Raw genomic sequence first — 22,887 nt, forward strand, 5'->3', positions numbered from 1 at the left:
AGAGTTGCTTAATTGTACAGATAAGAAATGGCTTCTGAACACGTTTCTGTATACTTATATTGCACCATTAAACATTCAGAACAGCAGATGACGTCCATATGGAAAGCACAAAAAATATAAGAAATGCTATATTCACACAGAAAAAAAAATTGTATTTAGTGGTCTTGCAAAAGCACCACTACAGTTGGCAAGAATACTTTTCATGTTGACAGTCTTTGCTCAGAAGCCTAAGCCTAAACGCTCATCAAGACTCAACTGCCCTCTTTGCCATAGACGTGTTCCCCTTGGAAAAGCTGAGGGATGTTTGTCAGACAGTACTGGCAGCACAGATTTCTTTGCTATATTAAATCTAATATAAACTGCTACTTTTCAAATGCACAGTGTGGATACTTCTTTGAGTTGCCATTCCAGCATTTTCCCAAAGTGCTCAGTTCCCTAAAAGATTATGTGTTTTCATTTGTTTGGGTGTTTTTTTAAGTGCCAGAAGTATTTGGTCTCTCTTAGCTCTGATCAGGGAGGTGCTTGTGCTTTCAGGAGAAAACTCTGAATTTAGGCTCTGATAACAGCTTTCGAGTGAGCTTGCAAAATTTGATAGACTGCACAACATTTACCTGACTGCATCACATGCAATAAAAGACCTATTGCTAGAAAGAGCCACAGAATAAATTAGAAACCTTTAGAAGTTTACTAAATTATCTTTAATAGTCTTGACTTACTATGCTGTTGCAGCAAAGCAGCATGGAAAGACTATTGAAGAGCCTAAGCTGGTTTATGCAGAAACTATTTCTGTATCGTCAGGTGCGTTCTGAAGAACCAAAAGCCATTAGGAAGCAACCATTAGTTGGAAAATGGTAACATCACATTCCTTTTCTAAAGCTGTTGCAGGAATTCTTTTTAATGACCTGAGCTCTAAAAAAATCAGTGCAGACTACAGTGCTCTTTTCTATTAAGGAGGAAAGCTAAAACAATTAGAGAAGCTCTAGTTCAATCATCCTTTGTTACCGTACTAGTTACTACTAGAAATTAGGCCAGAATTCTCTTTCTTTTTAGTCACTGGTCATTCCATATTAAAATATGTGAATAACTGACTTTTCTTGAGAGAGTTACAAATATTTGAAAGGTTCTTTTTTTTTTTTTTTTTAAACTCAGTCAACAAAAATATCTATAAACTTAAAATCCATCCTTTAAGGTAATATGAAATACTTCTACCCACTGTTTTCAAACATTTTAAAAAAGCATCAAAGTGACATGAAGCCTAGTCTTTTTGAAGTGTCAAATCAAAAATGTTTTGATTTGTTCAGACTTGGGTGGTGTATTTTTTTGTTCGTTGTTGGTTTGGTTTGGTTGGGTTTTTTTTAATGGGAGGAAATTGCAACTACTTGAAAAACAAATAGAAATACATTTTGGTATACCTGAAACTGGAATTCTTGTCTGGAAAATAGAAAAACCCAAACCAAACATCTAATAAATTTAACTGAGAAAAATATAGCAAAATACTTCCATTGAAACTAGAAAAACTTTATGTGGAAAGCACCAGAATATCTTCTACATGAAATATCCAACAGTTTAACAATCCTGGTTAAACTATTAAAGCAAGCGCAATAGTGGCATATTTCTCTATGTTTAGCATCATACTTAGATAATCTATTCAACTTTTTTCAGTAACTGGTAAAATCCAGGGACAAGTAAATGGTCTGCAGGCAATTCTCAATAGCTTTTAACATGCTCTGATCATGGAGGCATCCACAGTAAGAAACCAAGCACTCCTCCTTCCTTTATCTATTATAGCAGCAAAAGGCTAGAGATGAGAATACAACTGGAAAAAATAGCCAGAACCTAAAAAATAAAGCTTTGGGAAATTTGCAGTGTTTATTAATGTGGTAGTTTGAGCCACCACGAAAATCAAAAATCCAATTTCCAGGCTTCCCTCACCCCTTCCCACAATTTTATCTCAACACTGAAGAGAAACTTTCAGGCAAGAGGCTTCTATAGGGGAAAGGGGAAGTATATACATTTTATTTACACAAATAAATACTATACAAGCTAAAAGCAACTATATATATATTATTACACACTTATATCAGTCCCTTTAAGCTTTCTCCCTCAATTCAGTCCAGGAAAAAACTCTTCGGGCTGATAGGTACCCAGTCTCTCTCTCGTGGGAGTGTTCGGGGAACCTCCAGCCATTTGCTGAACTCCTTTCTTCTTCATGAAGTCCAAGAAGATAGCTCCGAGTCCGTCCTCCTTGGTTCCGTGTCAGTCTCTGCTGCGTCATTCTCTCACTCTCATACCTCGGTTCCATGCTGCTGTAGTTCAGCTTATCAACGTACGCATTTTGGAATCTTCATTCCTCCTCCGTGTTTTCGGATGCTCCCGGTCAAACCTCGGCAGGGCACCCCCCAAGCCTCTCTCTGGCCCATCTCCAATTTCGCCTGGAGTTTTCTCCCTGGCGCCAAGCCTCCTCCTCTGGCCCGTCTCTTGGCTCAGCTTCAAAATACTAAGCTTTGCATCCAATCCCACTTACAGTGAGAGGAAAAGCCCCCGCTCAGCTTTTGCTACAGGTGTTCGGTCCAGTTATGAACTGCCCCGAGCTCTGCAGTCTGGCTGGAAAGGGGGGGGGGGAAAGAGGGCCTGGCCTCCTCACAAGGAGCTTGCCTCTCTCTCTCCCTCTTACCTCAGGTGTTGTGAATCCCTTCCTTCACAACACACACTCACTCCAATGCTGTCTCCAACCCTGACTTAGGCAGTGTTGTGGGGCCGCAGGGCTCCCCTTTTCCTCCTGGAGGGGGAAGAAGGAGGCCCTGTCCCCCCTTGGCCTTCTACACCCTCACACAGCAGCAGACACAGACCGATTGACAACAACTTCTGGAGATTGTGTATATATGATTTTTCAGCAGGAGCAAACAAGACGAGCAGTGATTGGCCCTCAGGGAACACTGCCCTGGCACCCCATCACCTCTGAGCCACCCTGGCTCCCGAGGGGGCAATCTCAAACCATAACAATTAACAAAATATCTTTACACACCTCAGAAGTCTATGTGTGAACTTCCAAATGCTTTTTTTTTTTTTTAATATTAAAAAAGGGAGAAAATAAAAGGCAGTCCCTGATTTCTCAACTTGCCATATCTTTTTTTAACATGTTTTTTCTTTTTTAGTCTAGATGAGGAAATTAGACTTTATGTGCATAATCCTAATAAAGAAACAGTGAAAGGAGAATGCCTTGGCAAACCTGTAAGTATCTGGCTTCTATGCCCTGGTACAAATCAGAAGGAGGAAGAAGAGGATTTATAGTCCCTTTTTTAAACTTGGGATGATCTTCTAGGGTCCTGATATAGCCCTGTTAAGTAACAACTTTATTTATAAATTACTTTTTGAACTTCAAATTTAAATCTCTGATTTCTTTGTAGAAGTAAAGTTTCAGGTAAGTTGAGTTAGAAATCATAATTGAGAAAGCAAATCTAGGCAAAGTTCCCTACAAAGGGGCTATACGCATAGAGTGATTATTCCAATAGAACAACAGATTCTCTCATGAACCTCTTCTGACTGTGATAAGAAATGTGTTTTTAACCAAGCTAGTGTAAGGGGCTTTATTTAAGTATAGACAAAACTTTCTATAGTCATGCCAGTGAAAATGAGCACAAATACTTGGACATCTCAGGTGCCTAGGAGATAATCAAGTAGGCAAATAGAAAACATTTGATTTGTGTATGTGTAAAGGTTTCTGTAGTGGAATTTTCTTTAAAGAGGACATCAAGTTGGTGCTTAGTTAAAAATACCTGGCTTAGGGAAAATTACTCTTTGTATGATGAAGGCATTTTTGACTTACTCAAAACCAGACTTTTGGCAGAGTATGGATTCATCTTGGTTTTGATTGAGGTAAGAGAAGGTGCTTTGATCAGAATAAATTATATAAGTCATGAGATTTGAATGACCCCCTAGTGAATTATGATAACTGTTATTAGAATTTTGCTACTGGTTTGTGGGATTGTGGGAAAAAAAAGGAGAAAAGAGTCCTTTTAATTATGGGTTTTATAAGCAGACCTTGGAAAGTTCAAAAACTGCTTTTACAGAATCTAGCAAGATAAATACATCTCATGGCATGTATTGCAAGATTGCTGACTGATATCTTTGAGGGAACAAAGTATTTTTATGTCTGAAATGATAGGATCTATGGAATTTGTTCTCTTGAGCCTAAACAACAGATTGGTGTGTCTCTTTTTTCCCCTTCATTTTTTTTTTTTAAATTTTCAATGTTTGAAATAGAAATGCTCTTAAATTGTTCACCTGTTTTGAACACCCAGAATTTCCAAACATTCGCTTCTTTTTTTTCTAAGGCTGGTCTTCTTTTCTCTCTTTTGTTCTGTGAAGATATATAGAGTACAAATCAGGAAATCTTAATTGTAGATATATTTATTCCAGTTCTTTATGGGAAACTTATGGGAAACATTGAATAATAAAAAGCTGTTAAGGCATTCCTGCATGAATAAATGCGGGAAGATATTAAAGGAGGGAGGGAAGGGAGCATTTTGCCCTGCTTTTGTAGAAAACATTTTTCTGACACCGATTGACTTTAGGAGGTGACACCTTGTATTTTAGAAAAATAATTTCTAATTTCATTTTTAATTAATTTGACTTTATGTATATAACCATGTCATCCTTGTGGTCAGAAGCTTGAGCTGAGTTGCACTGTGCATGCCCTAACAATTTACTCATTGCTTAAGCTTTTGAATATCCTAACAAACTAATAAATATATGTCAAGTACAGCCTTTTTTACTATCCTAAGGGTAGAACTATGAATAGCATATTTAGCTTTTGAATAATTTTAGGTGTGTCTGTATGTGTAGTTGCTTCTTTGTGTATATTACTGCTCCTTTGCATCTATGTCATCCAAAAAATGTGCACTGAAGACAGCATCTTTATTGTCATGACATGAACTTCCCTGGCAAAGGTAGTTGTCATCCTGTAACTTTTAGTTTTTAAAATTAATATTTTGACACCCTGTGAAGAGAACTTGACAGTAAAGGATGGCATTCAGCCCTGACAAAAAGGCAACAAAAATATTATATCAACTTAAGAAGTTGAAAGTCCTTCTTGGAAGATTTGCTTTAACTTGTAGTCTAGTGCTAGCCCTCAAAAACTTCGTACATGTTTTTGCAATGAATTTCATTTACAAAATTAAATTTAATAATCAGAGTTGATAAAAACAAATCAACATTAAGAGAAAGCATGCAAGCAAGTTCCATAATTCAGGTATGTTTTCCTTTGTATCCCCCTTGAGTGGAGGGAAAAAAAAATCACAGTCACTCAGTGGACTGTGCTTAGTAAATTTGAGCTTCCTTTGTAAGATGCAAACAGAAAACAGCTTTCTTCCTTAGGCTATCATCAAAAAACTTAGTGATGATAACAGAAAGAATCAACAGTTTGCAACAGAAGCATCCTGAATAAAGTACCAGATTGCAGAGATTGTAACCTTAGATATAAGAAGTCTTATATCTTTGTTTTTTCTGAGGCAAATCTACAATCTGAGGACTTTTACGTTGCTCTGAGCTTCTATTCTTATGTCTACTGGATTCTAACTGAATGAGAAGGTTTTTATTTTTTTTTTTAAATATAGCCTGGCCCTGTTACCAATGGGATTCCAACATCTCCTGTTAGAATGTGATTTACCAAGAATTTAATTAATCTCCAGTTCAAACTGTACTACAGGCCTCTGAAATTAAAAAGAAAAATAAACATAGCAGTTAACACTAAAAGAGAGCTAAACTTAGCACTTGAAACTAAAATAACAATAAATAAAGATGAACCCAAATCAGAATTGGACAAATGCATGCCAGTCAAACCTGTTATGTTCAAAAGCCAAATATGATTTCTGTATTTTAAATCTTAGGTTAAGAATGGTATAATATAATTAGACAATCTGAGTCCTATCAAACATAAACTGTACCTTTTATATTGTTGTTTTTTCTTAGAGATGTTTATTTCTCCTCCTTCCCTCTTTCTCAACCAAGATGTGATTTCGAAACACAAGCAAATAAATGTCAAATTCTTCTGCCTCTGTTCTGCCACTCCATTTCTGAAATTCTGCCAAACTGAAAATTTCCATTCAGACTGACTGGCATTTGCTGAAGTGTGGTTTTTTGCGGAGCTTTTTATTATTATTATTGTTATTATTATTGTTTTATTCTAACACTTTTTCAAAAGTAGTCGAAACTTTGTGCAACCCTTGCTGTGCCTGTGCCTGACATTTTAAGAGCAGCTGCTTTTGTGGATTTTTTTCACAATAATATGTTTTTTACTGCAGACACTCTGAAAACATCTCACAAATAAACCTTCAGTTACCTTTAACTCTTGGTCTATTGTATTTCCAAACTTATATGTTGAGAAGGTACCACCTAATATAATACTATACAAACCTAAGAAATATAGATACTAAATAAAAAGATATAGTAACAGGTAAATAAGATCAGAGGAAGATTTGTTAAAATCTCTACGCCCTTCTCCTCCTCTAAAACAAAATAGGAGATTGTACAGATTTTGTCTTCAGAATCTCTGCTCTACTATTCTTCTACACTATTTTTGTGATAAAAATTACGAGGTAGAATAATATGCACAAGGAAAAAGATGAAGCAGAACGGCTTATGAGGGTTTTCTTATGTAAAAAAGGTTTTTCGCATTACAGTAGAGTAATTTCTTCAGTCTGCTAAGAAATTACTCTAAGAAATACACTAAGAAATGTGCTAGAAAGAAACATAAGACTATGAAATGTCACTATGCTACAAGAATCCTTCTTGCTCTTTGTGGACAGTATACACACTGGTTGCTTATTAAGGCAGCAGACAGTTCTCGGAAGATGTAATATTGTAGTTATAGAACCAATTTTTTTAATATACAATAATGAAAAGTCACAACTTCTATGATTGTACAGATCTGTATTCACAGTAATATATTTCAGCACAAGAGCTGAGCAGCTTCCTTTAACCTGTCTTGTTTGCTCCTCTATGGTGAACCTGTAGTTGTAACAGCAGCAGTTGCAGATGGGACTAGACCATATTTGCCCCATTAGTCCCTTGTCACATATATCAAGGTTTTAATTCCACCTCCTGTTTTCAGTTCCCTTTTTTTTGTGTGTGGTTGGTTAAATGCAGAACATTTTAAAATAGTTATATTCCTCAAAACAGGCAAAAAAAATCTTCATGACAAAATAAAATCCAATAAGAACCAGTAACTTAATGCCCTATTAAAACATGATACTTTCAAAAATGAAAATCCTAACATTCAAAGATTGTGTGTTCTTCCCTTCTCCCCTCTTTTTCAAATACTGAAAGCTAATGAATTGCAAAGTTGTGAATGATGGTAACCTTATGCACTCTATGTGGAAGAAGCCTCTAACATCAGAGCTGGGTTTGGTGACCCAATATAGCTAGGTCAAAGAAGCAATGAAGTCCTTGAATATTACCGAAATCCTCCCAGCATGCAACACTTATCCCTCTTATTAATCCTTGGTATACTCACAAGAGCCTAAATTTCCTTTTTCGAAAAACAGGTATAGATATTCTTTCCTATCTTGTGAACAGATTTGGGGAGTTGAAAATGAAAGTTTTTAAGCCCATTAAACTCACTGAATGAAAATATCACTTCCTGCTTCTAAATGTTCTGTGTTTTATAATTCTAAGGGTTCAAATGTTACTGTGTTGGTGTATCCTTTGTGGCATTTATTATTTCTGTGAAGACTTGCTCAATTCATTTGGAGGGACTCTGGCCTGTAGATCCTGAACATTCTATTCCATCTGTACATGTAATTTTAGACTCCATTTTTAGTTGATTTCTTCCCACCTGAAATTTCATCCCAATGAGGAATTTACTTACCACGTGACTCAATACAGTTGTTTAGTCCTCAATTTAAATTTTGCAAACCTTAGCTTTTCCCAGTCACTGGCTACCTACAATTTTCTCATATCTGATCTTCGCTTTCTCTTTTGGTATATCTCCCTGTGTGTGCCAGGAAGTGCTACCAGGACTAGCACTTTGTCTGTATAGCCATCTTCTACTGATTTTCATGCTTTCTTCAACCACCTTTCATAGATGTACCCTGTCTTTGGCTCTTTGCAATCTAGTTTAACCTAATGTGATACTGTCTGCTCTAGGTAGCTGTCTAAAAGTTGTAATAGCCATAAAAGCAGTAACAACAGCCTGCAGTGCCCCACATTTTCTACTTGCTTTTTGTTTTGTATGGGAAAAGTTCCCACTGAAAACTCAGGAACCTCATACATTGTGTTCTTTCAAACGCTGCCTTAAAATCTCTCATTTAAAATGCCTCTGCTTGGCACAGATAGAAGCCATATCTAGCTATTTTCTATTTTGTTACTTCTGTCTCAACAAGCCGAAGTGCCGGGTCCTGCACTTTGGTCACAGCAACCCCCAGCAGCGCTACAGGCTGGGCACAGAGTGGCTGGAGAGCAGCCAGGCAGAAAGGGACCTGGGAGTCTGGATTGACAGGAAGCTGAACATGAGCCAGCAGTGTGCCCAGGTGGCCAAGAAGGCCAATGGCATCCTGGCCTGTATCAGGAACAGTGTGGCCAGCAGGACCAGGGAAGTGATTCTTCCCCTGTACTCAGCACTGGTGAGGCCACACCTGGAGTACTGTGTCCAGTTTTGGGCCCCTCAGTTCAGGAAGGATATTGAGGTACTGGAGCAGGTCCAGAGAAGAGCAACAAGGCTGGTGAAGGGACTTAAGAACAAGTCCTATGAGGAGAGGCTGAGGGAGCTGGGGTTGTTTAGCCTGGAGAAGAGGAGGCTCAGGGGAGACCTCATCACTCTCTACAACTCCCCGAAAGGAGGTTGTAGCCAGGTGGGGGTTGGTCTCTTCTCCCAGGCAGCTATCAGTAAGACAAGAGGGCATGGTCTTAAGCTCTGCCAGGGGAGGTTTAGGTTAGATATTAGGAAGAAATTCTTTACAGAGGGGGTAATCAGCCATTGGAATGGGCTGCCCAGGGAAGTGGTGGATTCTCCATCCCTGGAGGTTTTTAAGATGAGACTGGATGTGGCACTTAGTGCCATGGTCTAGTAACCACGGTGGTAGTGGATCAAGGGTTGGATTTGATGATCTCAGAGGTCCTTTCCAACCTGGCTGATTCTGTGATTCTGTGATTCTATGATACTGGTTTGGAATGGAAGGGAGAATACATTTTAATTTCTGTTTTGATGAACAAACACCCATGCTCTCTAGGGCAGAGACCACCATCTTTATTCAGTACCTTCTCAGGCACAACAAAGCCCTGCTGCAAGGTTGTCATTCTCAGCAACTAAAAATATGGCAAAACTGAGAACATAATGCATATGATCTCATTAGCCTCACAGAAGTTAACATATTAACATTAGCTACTCTATAACAAAATACAGACTCCCTACTGCAAATGGACACAAAATAATTAATTTCTCACCTGAGCACAAATGGCAACACATCTTCCACCTTCTTGATAACAAAGCTGCTTCCTAATTAACTGGAGACTGGGGCAGGGGTTTGTCCCTGAAACAACATTTAGAACAATGTGTTCTTCAACTAACAGTTTATCTAGGTATTTTTATTTGTCCGTACTAGGTCTTTACTACTTAAAAAACACCCTAAGAAATAATATTCACCGTTTTAATTTTTTCTTTGTATAAGTAATCTACATCTGCTTTTCAGTATCTTGTTATTTTATGTGCATGAAGCTGTGCTTAGATTTTGTCCTCTTTCTTTAACCCTAGCATTGTTTGCCTTGGAATACTCAGGTGTTTTTATGCAGACGTGGGTTTAAGGATGGTAGGCAGGTGGTAGTGGATAGCTAGGTCTTAATGGTTATATGTGTTTATGATTTCACATATGCACATACATGATGTAATATCCATATAGCTATTGCCTGCTAATAGTAATAATTTTCATTATTGCTCTGTCAAAATTAATAAATTAACAATTGTAGAGAGAGATCATATTTTTAGCCCAGTTGATGCAGCTGCTAAACAAAAGAGTAGATAAGCTTAAGGTCCTTTGACACCAGAAGCTTGTTTAGTTTTTTGGTCATTATAACCACTCATTTAATAAATAGCATTGCTTTTTCCTACAGACCTCTTGCTGCTATGTTATTGTCTGTGCTCAAGCTTTGAGCATGTCCAATAGTGATCTTGAGTGAGAGTCTGTAATTCTGAAAGGGCACGTTGTGTCATCTCTGTGTCTTCTGGGTTTCAAGAAGGCTTAAATGACAACCAAAGCCATTTAATGTGTACCGAACAACTTCTAAACAACAGATTTTCCAGCAAACTTAGTAAACACAATCTTTAAGCATTTCTCTTCCTTTTCCTTCTTTCATGTTTGCCTTAGACTATAAGTGCCTCAGGAGATCTGAGATTTTCTACAACCTCTATGAACTACAGCAGGGCAGAAATCTCACATAAAGTATGTGAAGGATTCTGAAGTGTTTGCACGATTCTCTCTTGGTATCCATACAGGAGGACGTGCAAATTAAAACCATCTGTGAGATTAAGGGTTATGCACAAATTCTTTTACTGGCTTGATATTCAAATGACTTCTAGGCTACTTCATTAACACTTAATCATGGCTGACCATTTCATGAATGTGATTGCAAGGAGTGCAAGCTGGAAACTTACTGACCCTGTAAGAACCTATTACAATTTACATTTACATGCTTTAACTTGGTTTGTTCTTCCAGTGACTCATATGTTGCTATATTAGGTCCCAAACTAGTATAATTTTTATTTTGATTTGCTCAGTTGGTCAGGAAATGAGCATTGTTGTGATGGGATAATGATGATTTATACAAGTTAATCAAACTGTCATTTAACTTGTTCTCTGGTACTTTGTGGTAGAGAACCGCTTACTGCTTTGGTTGTGATGGTACACAGAGCTGAGCATTCTTCCTGACCATGGATTCACAGCTCTAGCTGAGTCACTCCTGCTTTGTAGCAACTATCATTGAAGTTAATACGTATGTGTAGCATGATTTTTGCCCTTCAAAAGTTCAGAAGGAAAAAGACTGGCAATTCAAGGAGTTAGGGGCAGCCAGTATCTCCACAATCAACAGTAACAGACTATTATTTTCAACAGTACTTCTCAAGTTAAGAACTCAGTGTCTCACTTTATACGCACAATAAAACCCCAGTGAGATGACAGGGCTTGCCTGTGTACGAATAACCCAGAAGACTACTAGGAGAGCCAGAACAATACTGAGGTTACTTTGCTCCAACAAACGGGCCAGTGCTCTAAGAGAGATGCCAAGCCTTCTCCTTTCTAGAGATTTTATAGTTTGAAGTCTTAGTTATAATGAAGGCTGAAAATACTATTAAACTAAACTTATTTTTCACCTTTCATAGAATCATAGAAGCAGAATGATTTCGGTTGGAACAGGCCTTAAAGGTCATCTGGTTCCACCTCCCGTGCCATGGGCAGGGACATCTTTCACTCAGAGCTCAGAGTGCCATCCAACCTGGTCTCGAACACTTCCAGGGATGGGGCATCCACAACTTCTCTGGCAGCCTGTTCTAGTGTCTCATCACTCTCAAATTAAACAATTTCTTCCTAATATCTAATCTAATTCATCTCTCAGTTTAAAAATGTTCCCATTTTGTCCTATCATGCCCTTGTTAAAAATCCCTCTCCAGCTCTCTCATAGGCCCCTTTAGGTACTGGATGGTGCTATAAGGTGTCTCTGGAGCCTTCTTTTCTCCAGGCTGAACAACCCTGACTCTCTCAGGCTGTCTTCGTAGGACAGGTTTTCCACTCCTCTGATCAACTTAGTGGCCCTCTCAACAGGCCCATGTCCTTTTTATGTTGTGGGCCCCAGAACTGGATGCAGTACTCCAGGTGAGGCCTCCAGAGAACTGAGTAGAGATAGAGGACCTCCCTCAATCTGTTGATCATACCTCTTTTGGCACAGCCCAGGATATGGTTGGCACACGTTGCAACAGAAGGTTTGTTTGGGCTTTTGTTTTCATGCACTGATTGTGAAATACCTTAATTTTAGTTTTCCTATCTAGCATAATTTTCTAGTAGATAAATGTTTACTGAAAATTATCCTGCATTGCATTACCAGGTAAACGGACATTTAAATGCAGTTGCTTATGGAGGCCTCTAGGTTTGTGCAATGCTGTATGTAATGTTCTATTAATTCATGCAGTCAGACTGGGATTACTTCTTTATTTTCTTTCCTTTTTTCTTTGAAGATACTTGTTTACATGTACTTTTAATTCCACATCTGATAGTTTAGCATATGAATATAATCACCATGTGTTTTCTTCCTACTGTTACTTTCCTTTTTCTTGATTTAAGGTTTAGTCCTTGATGCTGCATTTGAAACACAGGCTTTAGAAAAAGCCACGCTGTTGGGCAAGTATCTGCCCTATCAATTTCTTCTTTTTTTTCTTTTTAATTTTGCTGTTATATACTACTTTGTTGTATGCCACTAGCATCATGATAAAACAAGCACTGTTAACCTGCTGAAAGAGTCAGCATCAGGAGGTTAAAATGTGGTCAAGGGTTAATTTACCAGAGAGAAATCTCATCAGGTTTTCATGGATTTGCTGTAGTCAGCCACCTACTACGTTGTTACTTCATTGAGTCTGCTATAGACTATGTTTTAAAAGCTGCTGCTCAACAGTTGTTTGGATGGAGGGCATATCTTTTGTTGTCTATCAGGTCCATAAGTAGATCAAAGTTTTCTGGGGAAATGCCTGGAAGAATGGATAAGCTAAACAATTTCAGAGAAACAAGTATGATTTTTTTTAACTTAATGTTGTTTTGAAATTTACCTAGTTATTATGTTTCAATAGTGACTATCCTTTCTCTGAAAGATTTTCTTTGGTATAAGCATAATTTTAGGAAGGTGTTCAAAAGGTTTATTTTTTCAGCATAAACTATTTTTGAATGTATTTCTCTGTCTTATTATCAAGTCAGTTCATATTCTTTATTTTTTATTCCTTTTTTTCATATTGAACTTAGATTTTATCATACTGGATTATAATGGTTTATTTCTTTATTTGGAAACATGGTTAAATTTTCTCACATTTTCTAGGAAAAACCAGTGTTTATCAAATCTTCTCTTTGCTCCGTCTGGATTTACTTTATGTTTTATGTTACAGCAATTATCTGTAGCTCCACAATGTGTGAAATTGAGCAAGAAATACATATTTCATTGTCCTCTTTTAGAAAAGTGTGTGAAGTGTATATTGCCAATAAGAAATGGAAATATATAATTTTCGATATATAGTGAAGCTTTATAGTACAGTTGAACATGTCTGTTTTTAAAAGGAAACAAGTAACTTGCTTATAAAGCAGTATCATTAGAAAAGTTGATTTTTAAAGCAAGTTTTTATAGTAAAATAAATTCAGCACATTTTTTTTCAGAATATCCTCGATCTGGTAAAAAACTGTTTCATCTTTTCAACTAAAAATTAAAGTGATTCTGAGGTTAATTTTTCATTTTCTAAAAGGATTATTTTTTTAATAAGAAGATATTTAAGAGTACTGCTTTCTAAAAAGAGTAATTAAAACATACAGCTTTTATTTAAAAAAATTAACTAAGGGTAAGAATTTCGAACAAACATGCAAAATTACAAAATAATTACTATGGCCCCACCAGTTTACATATAAGACAGTTATGACTGGTGATGGTACAACACTGCATTCAGCACATAGAACTTCATCTACAGCATCTTCCTCTTAATAGTTAATGAAGTTTTCCTGAGTACCACTCAGCAGAGTGGATGAACAAAGATGAGGACAAAGAGGGCTTCAAAATAGCTTTACTCTTCCTTTCCTCCCTGGCATGTGTGACAGGGAAGAGATGTGTGGCATGAAGAGGAACAGCAAGCATTAGAGTGTTTCTCCTGCCAGGATGCATTTATTGTACAGCTCCTCTTAAGAGTTATAGCTCAACCCAGACCTCCTACAGCTCCGTAAAGCAGGATGCCAAACCTGTGCACATGGAGGGGGGCTGTGCTGGAAGGTGGCCATTGTGCTGTGCCAGACTTTGCGAGGTGCAGGTTGTGGTGTAGGGAAGTGCAAGATGGGATCCAGCAGTGCAAATTTCACAGGTGACACCTAATATTTGATGGCTCTGAGGTAACTTTGGAAACTTCAGTTGACATTGGTTAAATCGGCTTGTCTGACTAACACTCCAACAATTTTTAGTGCCCTGTTGAAAGATAAGAAACCACCGATTTTGGTTTAGAAGAATATGTGCTAAAGTCTAGTGCTTTGGGAGCTGGTTGATGAGTGGCTCAGACATCCATCCAGTGGGGCGGGATGGACAACTGGAGGGGTAATATCTGCAGCCACAGTGTTCCCACAAGCTCAGCTGCTCCTCTAGTCTGGATATGGGTATAAGTAAGAAAATCATGGTCTCATTAGAGAAGTTATGGATACCCCATCCCTGGCAGTGTTCAAGGCCAGGTTGGATGCGGCTTTGAGTAACCGGATCTAGTGAGAGATGCCCATGACGGGGGGGTGGAACTACATGGTCTTTAACATCCCTTCCAACTCAAACCATTCTATGATTATCCAGTAAACATCATTTATACCGGAGTATTTGGTAGAATTTAATTTTTCTATTTTATCACAAAAGTGGCTTACGGGAACAGCAACTCAGATGTCTGGTCAAGAACATAATAAAATTACAGATTTATACAATGTTTAGAATATCGTTACTCTCTTGTAATTACAGGTGTGCTAGGGTGGGTGTTTGAAATCAGAAGGAAAAAGAACACAGAAAACAATCTGCTGGTGGTGGACATTTTCCCTGAAAAAGCAGTATTGGAAACACAGAAGTAGGGAGAACATTGTGCTTCCCTCTTCCTTGGCTGGACAGCACAAGTGTCAAGTGAGTATGAATAGTGAAAGCAGAAAGGAGGAGAATCAAAACATTGTGGCAGAAAGTAATATGCTCTAGAATAGAGTGTAATGAAACAACTGCAATTTTCAAAACAAATTAATACAGAGGAAGTAACTGTATATAACCACCACAGGCGAATCATACAAAAGCAGGTTTCTTTAGTTGCCTTTGTACCCTTAGCTAAAAAGAGAGTCCTCAGAAAGTGCTGAGAGTGAACTAGGACTTGATCACTTGAGGCTCTACTTGTTAATTGCTGAACTATATCAGATCATAGAAATCTGAAACGTTGTATCTCACAGCAAGACAGCGTCATGAATACCTGAATTTACCACCTGATTCCTGTGATACCTGGAATTCACTGCTCAAAGAGAGGACAAATATAGCTCTTATGAAACCACACAATCTGTTCGGTGCATTTTGGCAGTTCAGAAAGGGGAGAGATTTTGGACACAGCCAACAGCCACTCTGTCCAAAGAACAGTTTCTTAGAGAAGTCCTCAGAAATCCTGAGCTGGGTAGGTCCTGGCATCACTGCACCTAAAAGTCCCCTAGACAGTGTCTGGGTGCTACCACATTCTGTCCACAAAACCTAGAAATTATGTCATCCTAGTGGAAATAAAAATTGCTTTCTACGATTCAACTTAAAAAAACCCAAAAACAAACAAAGAACCCGCAAAACAAAACAAACAAACAAACAACCCCCCAAAAAACAAAACAAAACAAAACAAAACCCCAGAACAAAACAAAAACCGCTAACCAAAAACCCCCAACAAAAAAGCAAACCCAGAACAACCACGAGCCCGGGGGTGCCACCAGGTCCGGGCAGAGCGGTGCGAAGTCCCTGTGGCCGCGCTCACCTCCTGCTCACCGCCGGGCGCCCGCAGCACTTTGCGGGGCAGCTCTGCCATCAGAAAGGGCGCGCGTGTGCGTGGGGGGTGTGCTTCGCTTAGCAGAGTCAGAGAAGCGAAACTTTTTTAAAATAAATTTTTTGAGAATGGAGGAGGTTGCCTTGCCACGCGGGGGTGTGTGGGGGACACGGTGTGCCCGCGGCAGGATCCCAAGACACCGCCGGGCATCCGAGTGTGGACTTCCGAGCCCTTCCCCCGCCGCCGGCGGAGGGTCAGAGGGGAGCGCGGAGCCTGGCCCCCGGCGCTGGCGGGGCCGGGCCGGGGGCGGCGGGGCCGGGGCCGGGGCCGGGGCGGGCGGGCGCGCGGCGATCCGGCGATCCGGCGGGGGGCGCGGGGAGCCAATGGGCGGCGGGGATCCGCCGGCGCGGCTCGGGGGCCCCTGGAGGAGGAGGAGAGGAAAAACCACGGGATTGAGCTCTGTCAGTGGCGCTCGCGGCTTCCAAGGGGGAAGTGCCGGGGAATAATTAATGTTTTTATTAAATTTGGAGGGAATTTTTTTGCAACCGATCGCCGCGCGTGGCCTTCAGGTGGGTTCTTCCCCCCGCAACTTTGCCCGCCCGCCCCGCAGGACTGCGCGGCGGCCGCGGGCTGCGGGAGCGATCCTGGGGGAGAAGGTGGCTGGGTGCGTGGGGCGGGGGGGCGTGTGTGGTGTGTGTGTGGCTGTGTGGCTGTGTGTGTGTGTGCGTGGCTGCGGCTGCCGGGCGCCGCCGCCGCGAGGTGCGCGGCGAGCCCCGCGTTCGCCATTACGAGTTGAGCACACGTTCGCGAGCGCGGGGGCCGCCGGTGGCGCGGATCGCCCGCGGGCACGGCGGGCAGTGTAAATAAACCCCTGCCCCTCGCCCCGCTCGCCGCCGCCTCGCAGTTCTTTTGCTCCGCGTTTCGCTGGCAGGAGCGCGTAACCCAGGTGAAGGCAGAGAAGGGAGGGTTGTTTTTATGAATGGGACTCTTTGAGGTTAATTAGCTATGCAAATGCAAGCAGTTCATTCATGCTGCTGCCTCTTTTTTTTTTTTTTTTTTTTTTTTTTTTTTTTTTTTTTAAATCTAAAAGCCATCTTGTATTCCCCTCTAGGCTGATTGGAGTCCAGATCCCGAGGAAATCTCCAGATCAAATGCCCAGTAAATAAAACACAGAGCTAAGACTCGTGGAAGAGCTGCAGAATGGATGGATTTTATGACCAGCAAGTGCCTTACGTGGTCACCAATGTGAGTGATCAGTTCAAAGTTGGTGTTTATAAACTTGACTCCGACTTATTTCTGTGGGGGAGTTTTACAGACACAGTCTCTGCTTTGTTACCGCTGTAGGGGCGACTCTTCATCTGGGAGCTTTGCCTGCAAGATGAACCTATCTTCTTAGTTATTGCAATAAAGCATCGTGTTCTTTTAAAGACAGTTTTGGGATGATTAAAAAATCATGCACATGATTAGCGGATGAGAGGAGAGAGCAGCAGCAGCTGCATTCAAAGTTTCTGGCTGTGTTTGCCTGCAACGTTCAGAAGAATGAAGTTGAGGCAAACATTAACCTTTTTTTTTCTCCTTTTATTTTCTTTCAGGACTTTGCAAACAATTTTATAAGTAACACAGGAAAACAAAGCAGTCTATTTTAATTTCATATCTGGGTTCTTCTGCATAGCTTACGCAGAAGGGATTTATGCGCTATTGTGTAGGTTTGTATACTTTAGATGCTAAAAATACACGATTGGTATTGTGTTGCTGCTTGAGCCCATTATATATGTATCTGTACAAATAGATGTCTACATAGATAGATAAAAATGTTTTGCATTTCGCCACAGGACTCTTTTGGAGGATGTTAGGGTGCTCAGCAATATCTTTTGTTAGAAATTTAAGGCTGCAAGACAATCATTTCCCTGTTTGAAAATGTAAAGAATTTATGCCAACTCTGAGTATCCTTGATTAAATTAAAAAAACCCCACACCAAACCAACCAAAATCCAAACCTTCAATTTCTAAAGTAACTGATCTTTCCTGTTTATAGAATCCGCGTGGGAGAAACTGTAATGAGAGACCGACAAATGTCAGGAAAAGAAAATTCATTAACAGAGACCTGGCTCATGACTCAGAAGGTGAGGGCTTGTCATTCCCCCTCTTCCCTCCCCCCTTCTCCCTTTCTTACTAATGCAGAGAAGCTTTTTGAGAGCTATTTATTTATTTATTTTTGAGATAAATATGTGTAGATCAATCTGAATAAACTGGACAAGAAAACTGCCTTTATTACTGCAAAACAAACTGGCAAAGACAGCAAATTGATAAAGTTGATACTCTTTACTTGACTTACCCTGTTGGGTTTTGTGCACATGTGGCACACAGGTGTCGTGCACTGAGGCCAAGACTTCGCAGCCTCTGACACAAGTCATGGCACCTGGCTTTTTCACCATCAGACCTCTTGAGATTTAAGGCTTTTTTCATTCCTCCTGTCTTTTAACATCCTTTTCACTGGTATGTCTTCACTGGTGGTAGCAGGAGTGAGAGAATGTGGATGTGGAGACTGTTGATTTTCATTCTAGCTTGCTGTAGGGCTAGTGGTCAGGCTTCTGGTGTCTGCTGGGCTGTTTCTGTTGTTGTACAACACTAATAGGGTTAAAAATCCAGGGAATTTCGGATAATGAAGCCTAGAATTGAGAAAGTTTTGGAGGGCCAAAGATTTATAACTTAGTCCCATCAGTAGTCACTCATGTTTGTAGCTTGAGGACTATGGGCTCGTAATAGCTGTTAACACTTCTTTAGGTTACCAGGTCTGTATATGTGCTACGCCTACCCCCCTGTGAGTACGTAAGACATACAGGAAGGCATGTAGGAGCCTATAACTTACCCTATATAAATCTTATCAGGTTCAGGACACATTGATAAACTTTTCAAAATCCCTACTTGCCTGGAAAAGTAGATTGAAAGGAAAGCAACTTTCTGATTTTCAGTTAAGTCATTTCCCAATGTGAACGTGAGGTATCAGTCCACAGGATAAATGAATAGCCTCTGTCATTTAAGTTTATGTAAATAGTTATCTGTCAGCATTCATAAGAGAGGAAGTCTCTCTCAAAATACAGTAAATTAAAAATAAACTATTTGTTAGTTCAAATATCCTACTTAGTCTTAGTAAACAGAATTTTCATAACTGAGTTTCTGAGGTTTCCAAGTAAGCCGAATGCTGCTCTGGTTTACACCCATTTTAAGCAACTGATTTCAGTGAATTGCAAAAGAAGATAAACTGCTACAAAACTCAGTCTGTGAAGAAAGTGGTTTTAACTTTAAAGAAGTACAGTGAGTACAGCATAGAGGAAATAGTGGTGATTTTCTTGTCATATGAAGTAAAACATAAGGGGAAGTACAAAAGATTTCCCATTTCTGTTTGCTGTTGCTGCATCTCAGGTTGTGGCTTCAGAATTTTTATATGATAGATATGACCCTACTATTAAAAATACTCAATTATTGCTCAGGCAGAACTTCTGAAGTCTGAGTAAGCTTTATTTGGGGCAGATATTGCAGGAGGAGGCCTGAATTGTATAAGGAGAAATAGCTCACCTGTAAGAAAGATTATAATTTTTAACTTCTCTATGTATTGCTGAGTGAGCCTTTTATACTACAGAGCTTCGTTAAGGTTCTAGTTATTATTTCAAGAGTTGACAATACAGTAAGTGCCTGTTTTTTTTATTAATAGGTATAGAAAAATCATTAACCGATGCCCCAAAATACCTACTTTGTCTATACATTTGACTGCCAAAATAGGATGCATGTATATTTTTCTTAGGGAAAAATATATTTTTGAACATATTTTAATCTTATGAAAAGATTAAAGGTATGAGTCTTTTATCTGTGTCTTTATGTTTTTGCAGAACTCTTTCAAGATCTCAGCCAATTACAGGAGACATGGCTTGCTGAAGGTAAGGGAAAAAACTGCTTTTAAAAAGAGGAAAAACAACTCTGGAGGGGAAAAAAAAAGTCCTGAACTTGCTGTCTTAATGTTCAGCCCAATTAATTGAGCTCTAAAAGAGCCACCTCATGTGTCATGCATACATTAGAGCCTCTGATGAGTTTGTCTTTGGGGACTCTGGGGCTGCTCTACCCAGTGTCATCACAAATTACCAGGAGAAATTGCTTCCAGCTCACAATCACATCTGCTTTTGGCAAGAACTAATGCACCAAGACTTCAAGTTCTAAGCCTCTGTTCAGATTTTAATTGCAATTGATCAGGTTTATATTATTGTACCTCGAGAGACTACATACAGCCAGAACAGGGCTTGCTGTTTCCTTTTCAGCAGCACATATAATTATTTGGTGTTCTGGTGGAGTACTTTTCTGATGGCAGAAATTAGTTTCTCTGGGTTCATCGGGACGGGATGCTTCAAGATTTAAGTGCAAGTGTCTTCTTTCCACCTTGTTCACAACACAGAACATTAGGTGTGTATGAAGTACTTAAACAGTACCTTTTTCTTTATTTTCTCTTTTTTTTTTCCTAGAAACCTTTACCTGTTTTGCATGTTATTTTTGTCTTCGTATTTGTAGTTGTGAGATTGTGTACTGGGTGATTAGAAAACTAACATTGGTGTGTTTTACACATGCATGTTCTTTTAATATTTCAAATAATCTTGCACAGCACATTCTAATGAAGAGAGAATGGTTAAGAACAATAATGTACAAATATGAATTTAGAGTACTTGCTGAGAGATTCATTTAACAATAACAAAAATGTGCTGCTGCATTAAGAGAACTTTAACAAGTTGCAAGATAGCTTTGTGCTAGTTGAAATCTATTTGTTCTTTTCAGCAATATTTTCTGATTTTTTTTACTTTGATATTTACAATACTGTTTATATCAAGCATCAAGATTTTTGTGCATTGCCTGTTCTTAATATTTCTGGTCGAAATTTATATGTAAACTTCTGCATCTGAAATAGACATGAATTTGATGAAAGTTAAAAAAATCTCTCTAAATTTGTCCTGATTCAAATGAATGTCAGTATTCACAAATGTTTAATTTTTATCATGTACAGGACTGTGTACAGCTGTTTATAGAAGAGATGTTCTGGTTTTGTTGGGTTTTTTTTTTTGAAAGGAGGGATGTTGAGGTGAAATGTTTGCTGTTGGTTTACATAGAAAGAGGGAAATATTGCTGATGACTACTTGCCTACATACTGATTCTGTTTTAACAGCTTTATATATAGTTAGTCAAGTTCTTTAGCTATAAGTAAGTTGTGGGGTATTGTTTATTTTGATGACATTTTTATTCTCATAGCATTATTTTTAGTATATGGTTATTCTGTATATAATCAGAAAGCCCTCCTTAAATTAATGGAACAGAGGATATATTTTTATGAATTAACATGATTCTTTCCTAATAATTGAAAACAGGATGTCCTGTACTAAGATAATTTTTGTAGTATAATGAACAGATACAACTGTAGCTGTCTCCCTGTGGTAATTTTCCTAAGGAACTCTTTATGTGGTATTATCTCATTCATTCTAGCAAGCTAGAATTATGTTAAAATACTGCTCAAAAGATACTATTTTTATTTGGAGAGGATAACTTTGATTTTTTCACTGGCATGGATGGTTTTGTTTCTGAAAAAATTATATTCTTTGATCATAAGTTAGAAAAAAACAGGCATATTCATAATGCATGTGCAGATAATAATGGAAATTTAAAAATAATACAGAATTTAAAACTAATGATTTCTGTAGGTACATATATATTAATATAATTGCTATTTTTACTCTAGAAGCATTGCTTATTTTTGATTAGAATGAATTGTTCGAGAGCATTTTTACCTCTTTGTCAGAGTGTATTTCACTGAATAAATTTAGATCGGTTCTGAGAGAGAAAGGTGTCTAGTCCTGTGTCAGCTAGGTTGAGGAACCTTCTTAAAGGTAAATAAAATGATCCAGTAAATATTTAAGAAATGAAAAAAAAAGTTGATTTTTTGCCTAGCAGAGGATAATAGAGCTAAATAATGTTATTTGTCTATAGTATGTTATAACTAAATATTACAGGTTTTCCGGTGTCCTAGAAATACTTTAAGAAATCTCTGTGTTTCGGGCCAAGCCGTGGTTTTAACTGTTTCATAAAACACAAACTTTGCACAGCTTTCCTAGGGGCTAAACTAAAACTGAAATAAAAAGTTGAGAGCATCAAGTATTGAGCTGTTAACTTGATCCCAAAGTTTTAATTAAAAAACCCCCACCCTAAACAACTTTCAGTAGTCTTTATAATGTACTAGTGTTTGAGGATATTGTAGCTATGCTCAAATGTCTACATGGATGAGCTTAGCCAGGAAACAGATTTTGAAATCAGACTTGTTTACCCATTGCTAGATGTGTCCATTTATGTTCTTCTGGACCTTTATAGGCTAGAAGTCTGCCAATTTGGCAGCATCAGTAGTGTTTACATATTTCTTTTCATGAAGCTCTGGAGCCAGGGAAATGACCATGAAATTTTAAAACATCTTGACCCTTTTTAAGAGAAGCAGTGGCAGCTGACCAGGTTTCTCCCACGAGTTCAGATCCCCACTGGGGAGTAACCAGGTCAAAAATCTACTTATTAGTTAGGAGAAGAAAGTGAGTTGCATTTTATGGCACACAAATATAATGCTTGAGAATTTTTTTTGTTTGCTCTTCCTTGAGCTGTCCTTACCTCATCATACATTTTAACCTGGAGATTTTTACAGTTAGTGTCACCTGTGACAAGTTGGTGGTAAACAAATAAACAGACATGTATTCTTTTCCTGTTGGAAATGGTGAGTGGTTCACATGTATTAAAGAATTAATCCAAATGTAAACAATTCAGTAACCTCTTTAATATTTTATTACTACATAATTAACAAGCTGAATACTACTTACAGAAAGCTTACAAATGTATTCCACTAGCTGCATACTAGATTTTTATGGAAATGAGTTTTGGTTCTTACTCTGTGCAGTATTATATATGTAAGAAAGAATCTAAATTATTTCGATGTAAAACTTACTCCGAATAAGGTTCCCTTGTGTCAATTGTTATGCGAGACAGAAGATAGAGTATAACTGTTTTCTGATGCCAGAAACTGAAAATGGGAAGCCTTTAATAATTTCGTCAATGTTCAACCTTGAAAGAGTT

The 22,887-nt window shown here is 38.6% G+C and overlaps 1 protein-coding gene across 5 annotated transcripts in view; it reads left to right on the forward strand.

Annotated features, from left to right (window-relative positions):
* Positions 1 to 15,982: 15,982 nt before the first annotated feature.
* ETV1 (ETS variant transcription factor 1) overlaps positions 15,983 to 22,887 on the forward strand; it is a 65,526-nt gene continuing 58,621 nt past the window's right edge. For 2 of the 5 annotated variants that reach the window (XM_051785982.1, XM_051785986.1), the window contains exons 1-4: positions 16,127 to 16,317; positions 16,860 to 16,993; positions 17,783 to 17,870; positions 19,635 to 19,682. In XM_051785982.1, the coding sequence (XP_051641942.1) occupies positions 16,949 to 16,993; positions 17,783 to 17,870; positions 19,635 to 19,682 (181 nt within the window). In that variant the 5' untranslated portion in view covers positions 16,127 to 16,317; positions 16,860 to 16,948. Of the gene's footprint in view, positions 16,002 to 16,126; positions 16,318 to 16,452; positions 16,695 to 16,859; positions 16,994 to 17,782; positions 17,871 to 19,634; positions 19,683 to 20,057; positions 20,200 to 22,887 lie in introns of those variants that run through there. The other 3 variants (XM_051785985.1, XM_051785983.1, XM_051785987.1) reach the window with 3 other exon arrangements.

The sequence above is a fragment of the Manacus candei genome, unplaced genomic scaffold (genome assembly GCF_025592945.1).
Source record: "Manacus candei isolate 608988 ecotype Guabito, Panama unplaced genomic scaffold, ASM2559294v1 h1tg000021l, whole genome shotgun sequence".
Taxonomy (NCBI): Eukaryota; Metazoa; Chordata; class Aves; order Passeriformes; family Pipridae; genus Manacus; species Manacus candei.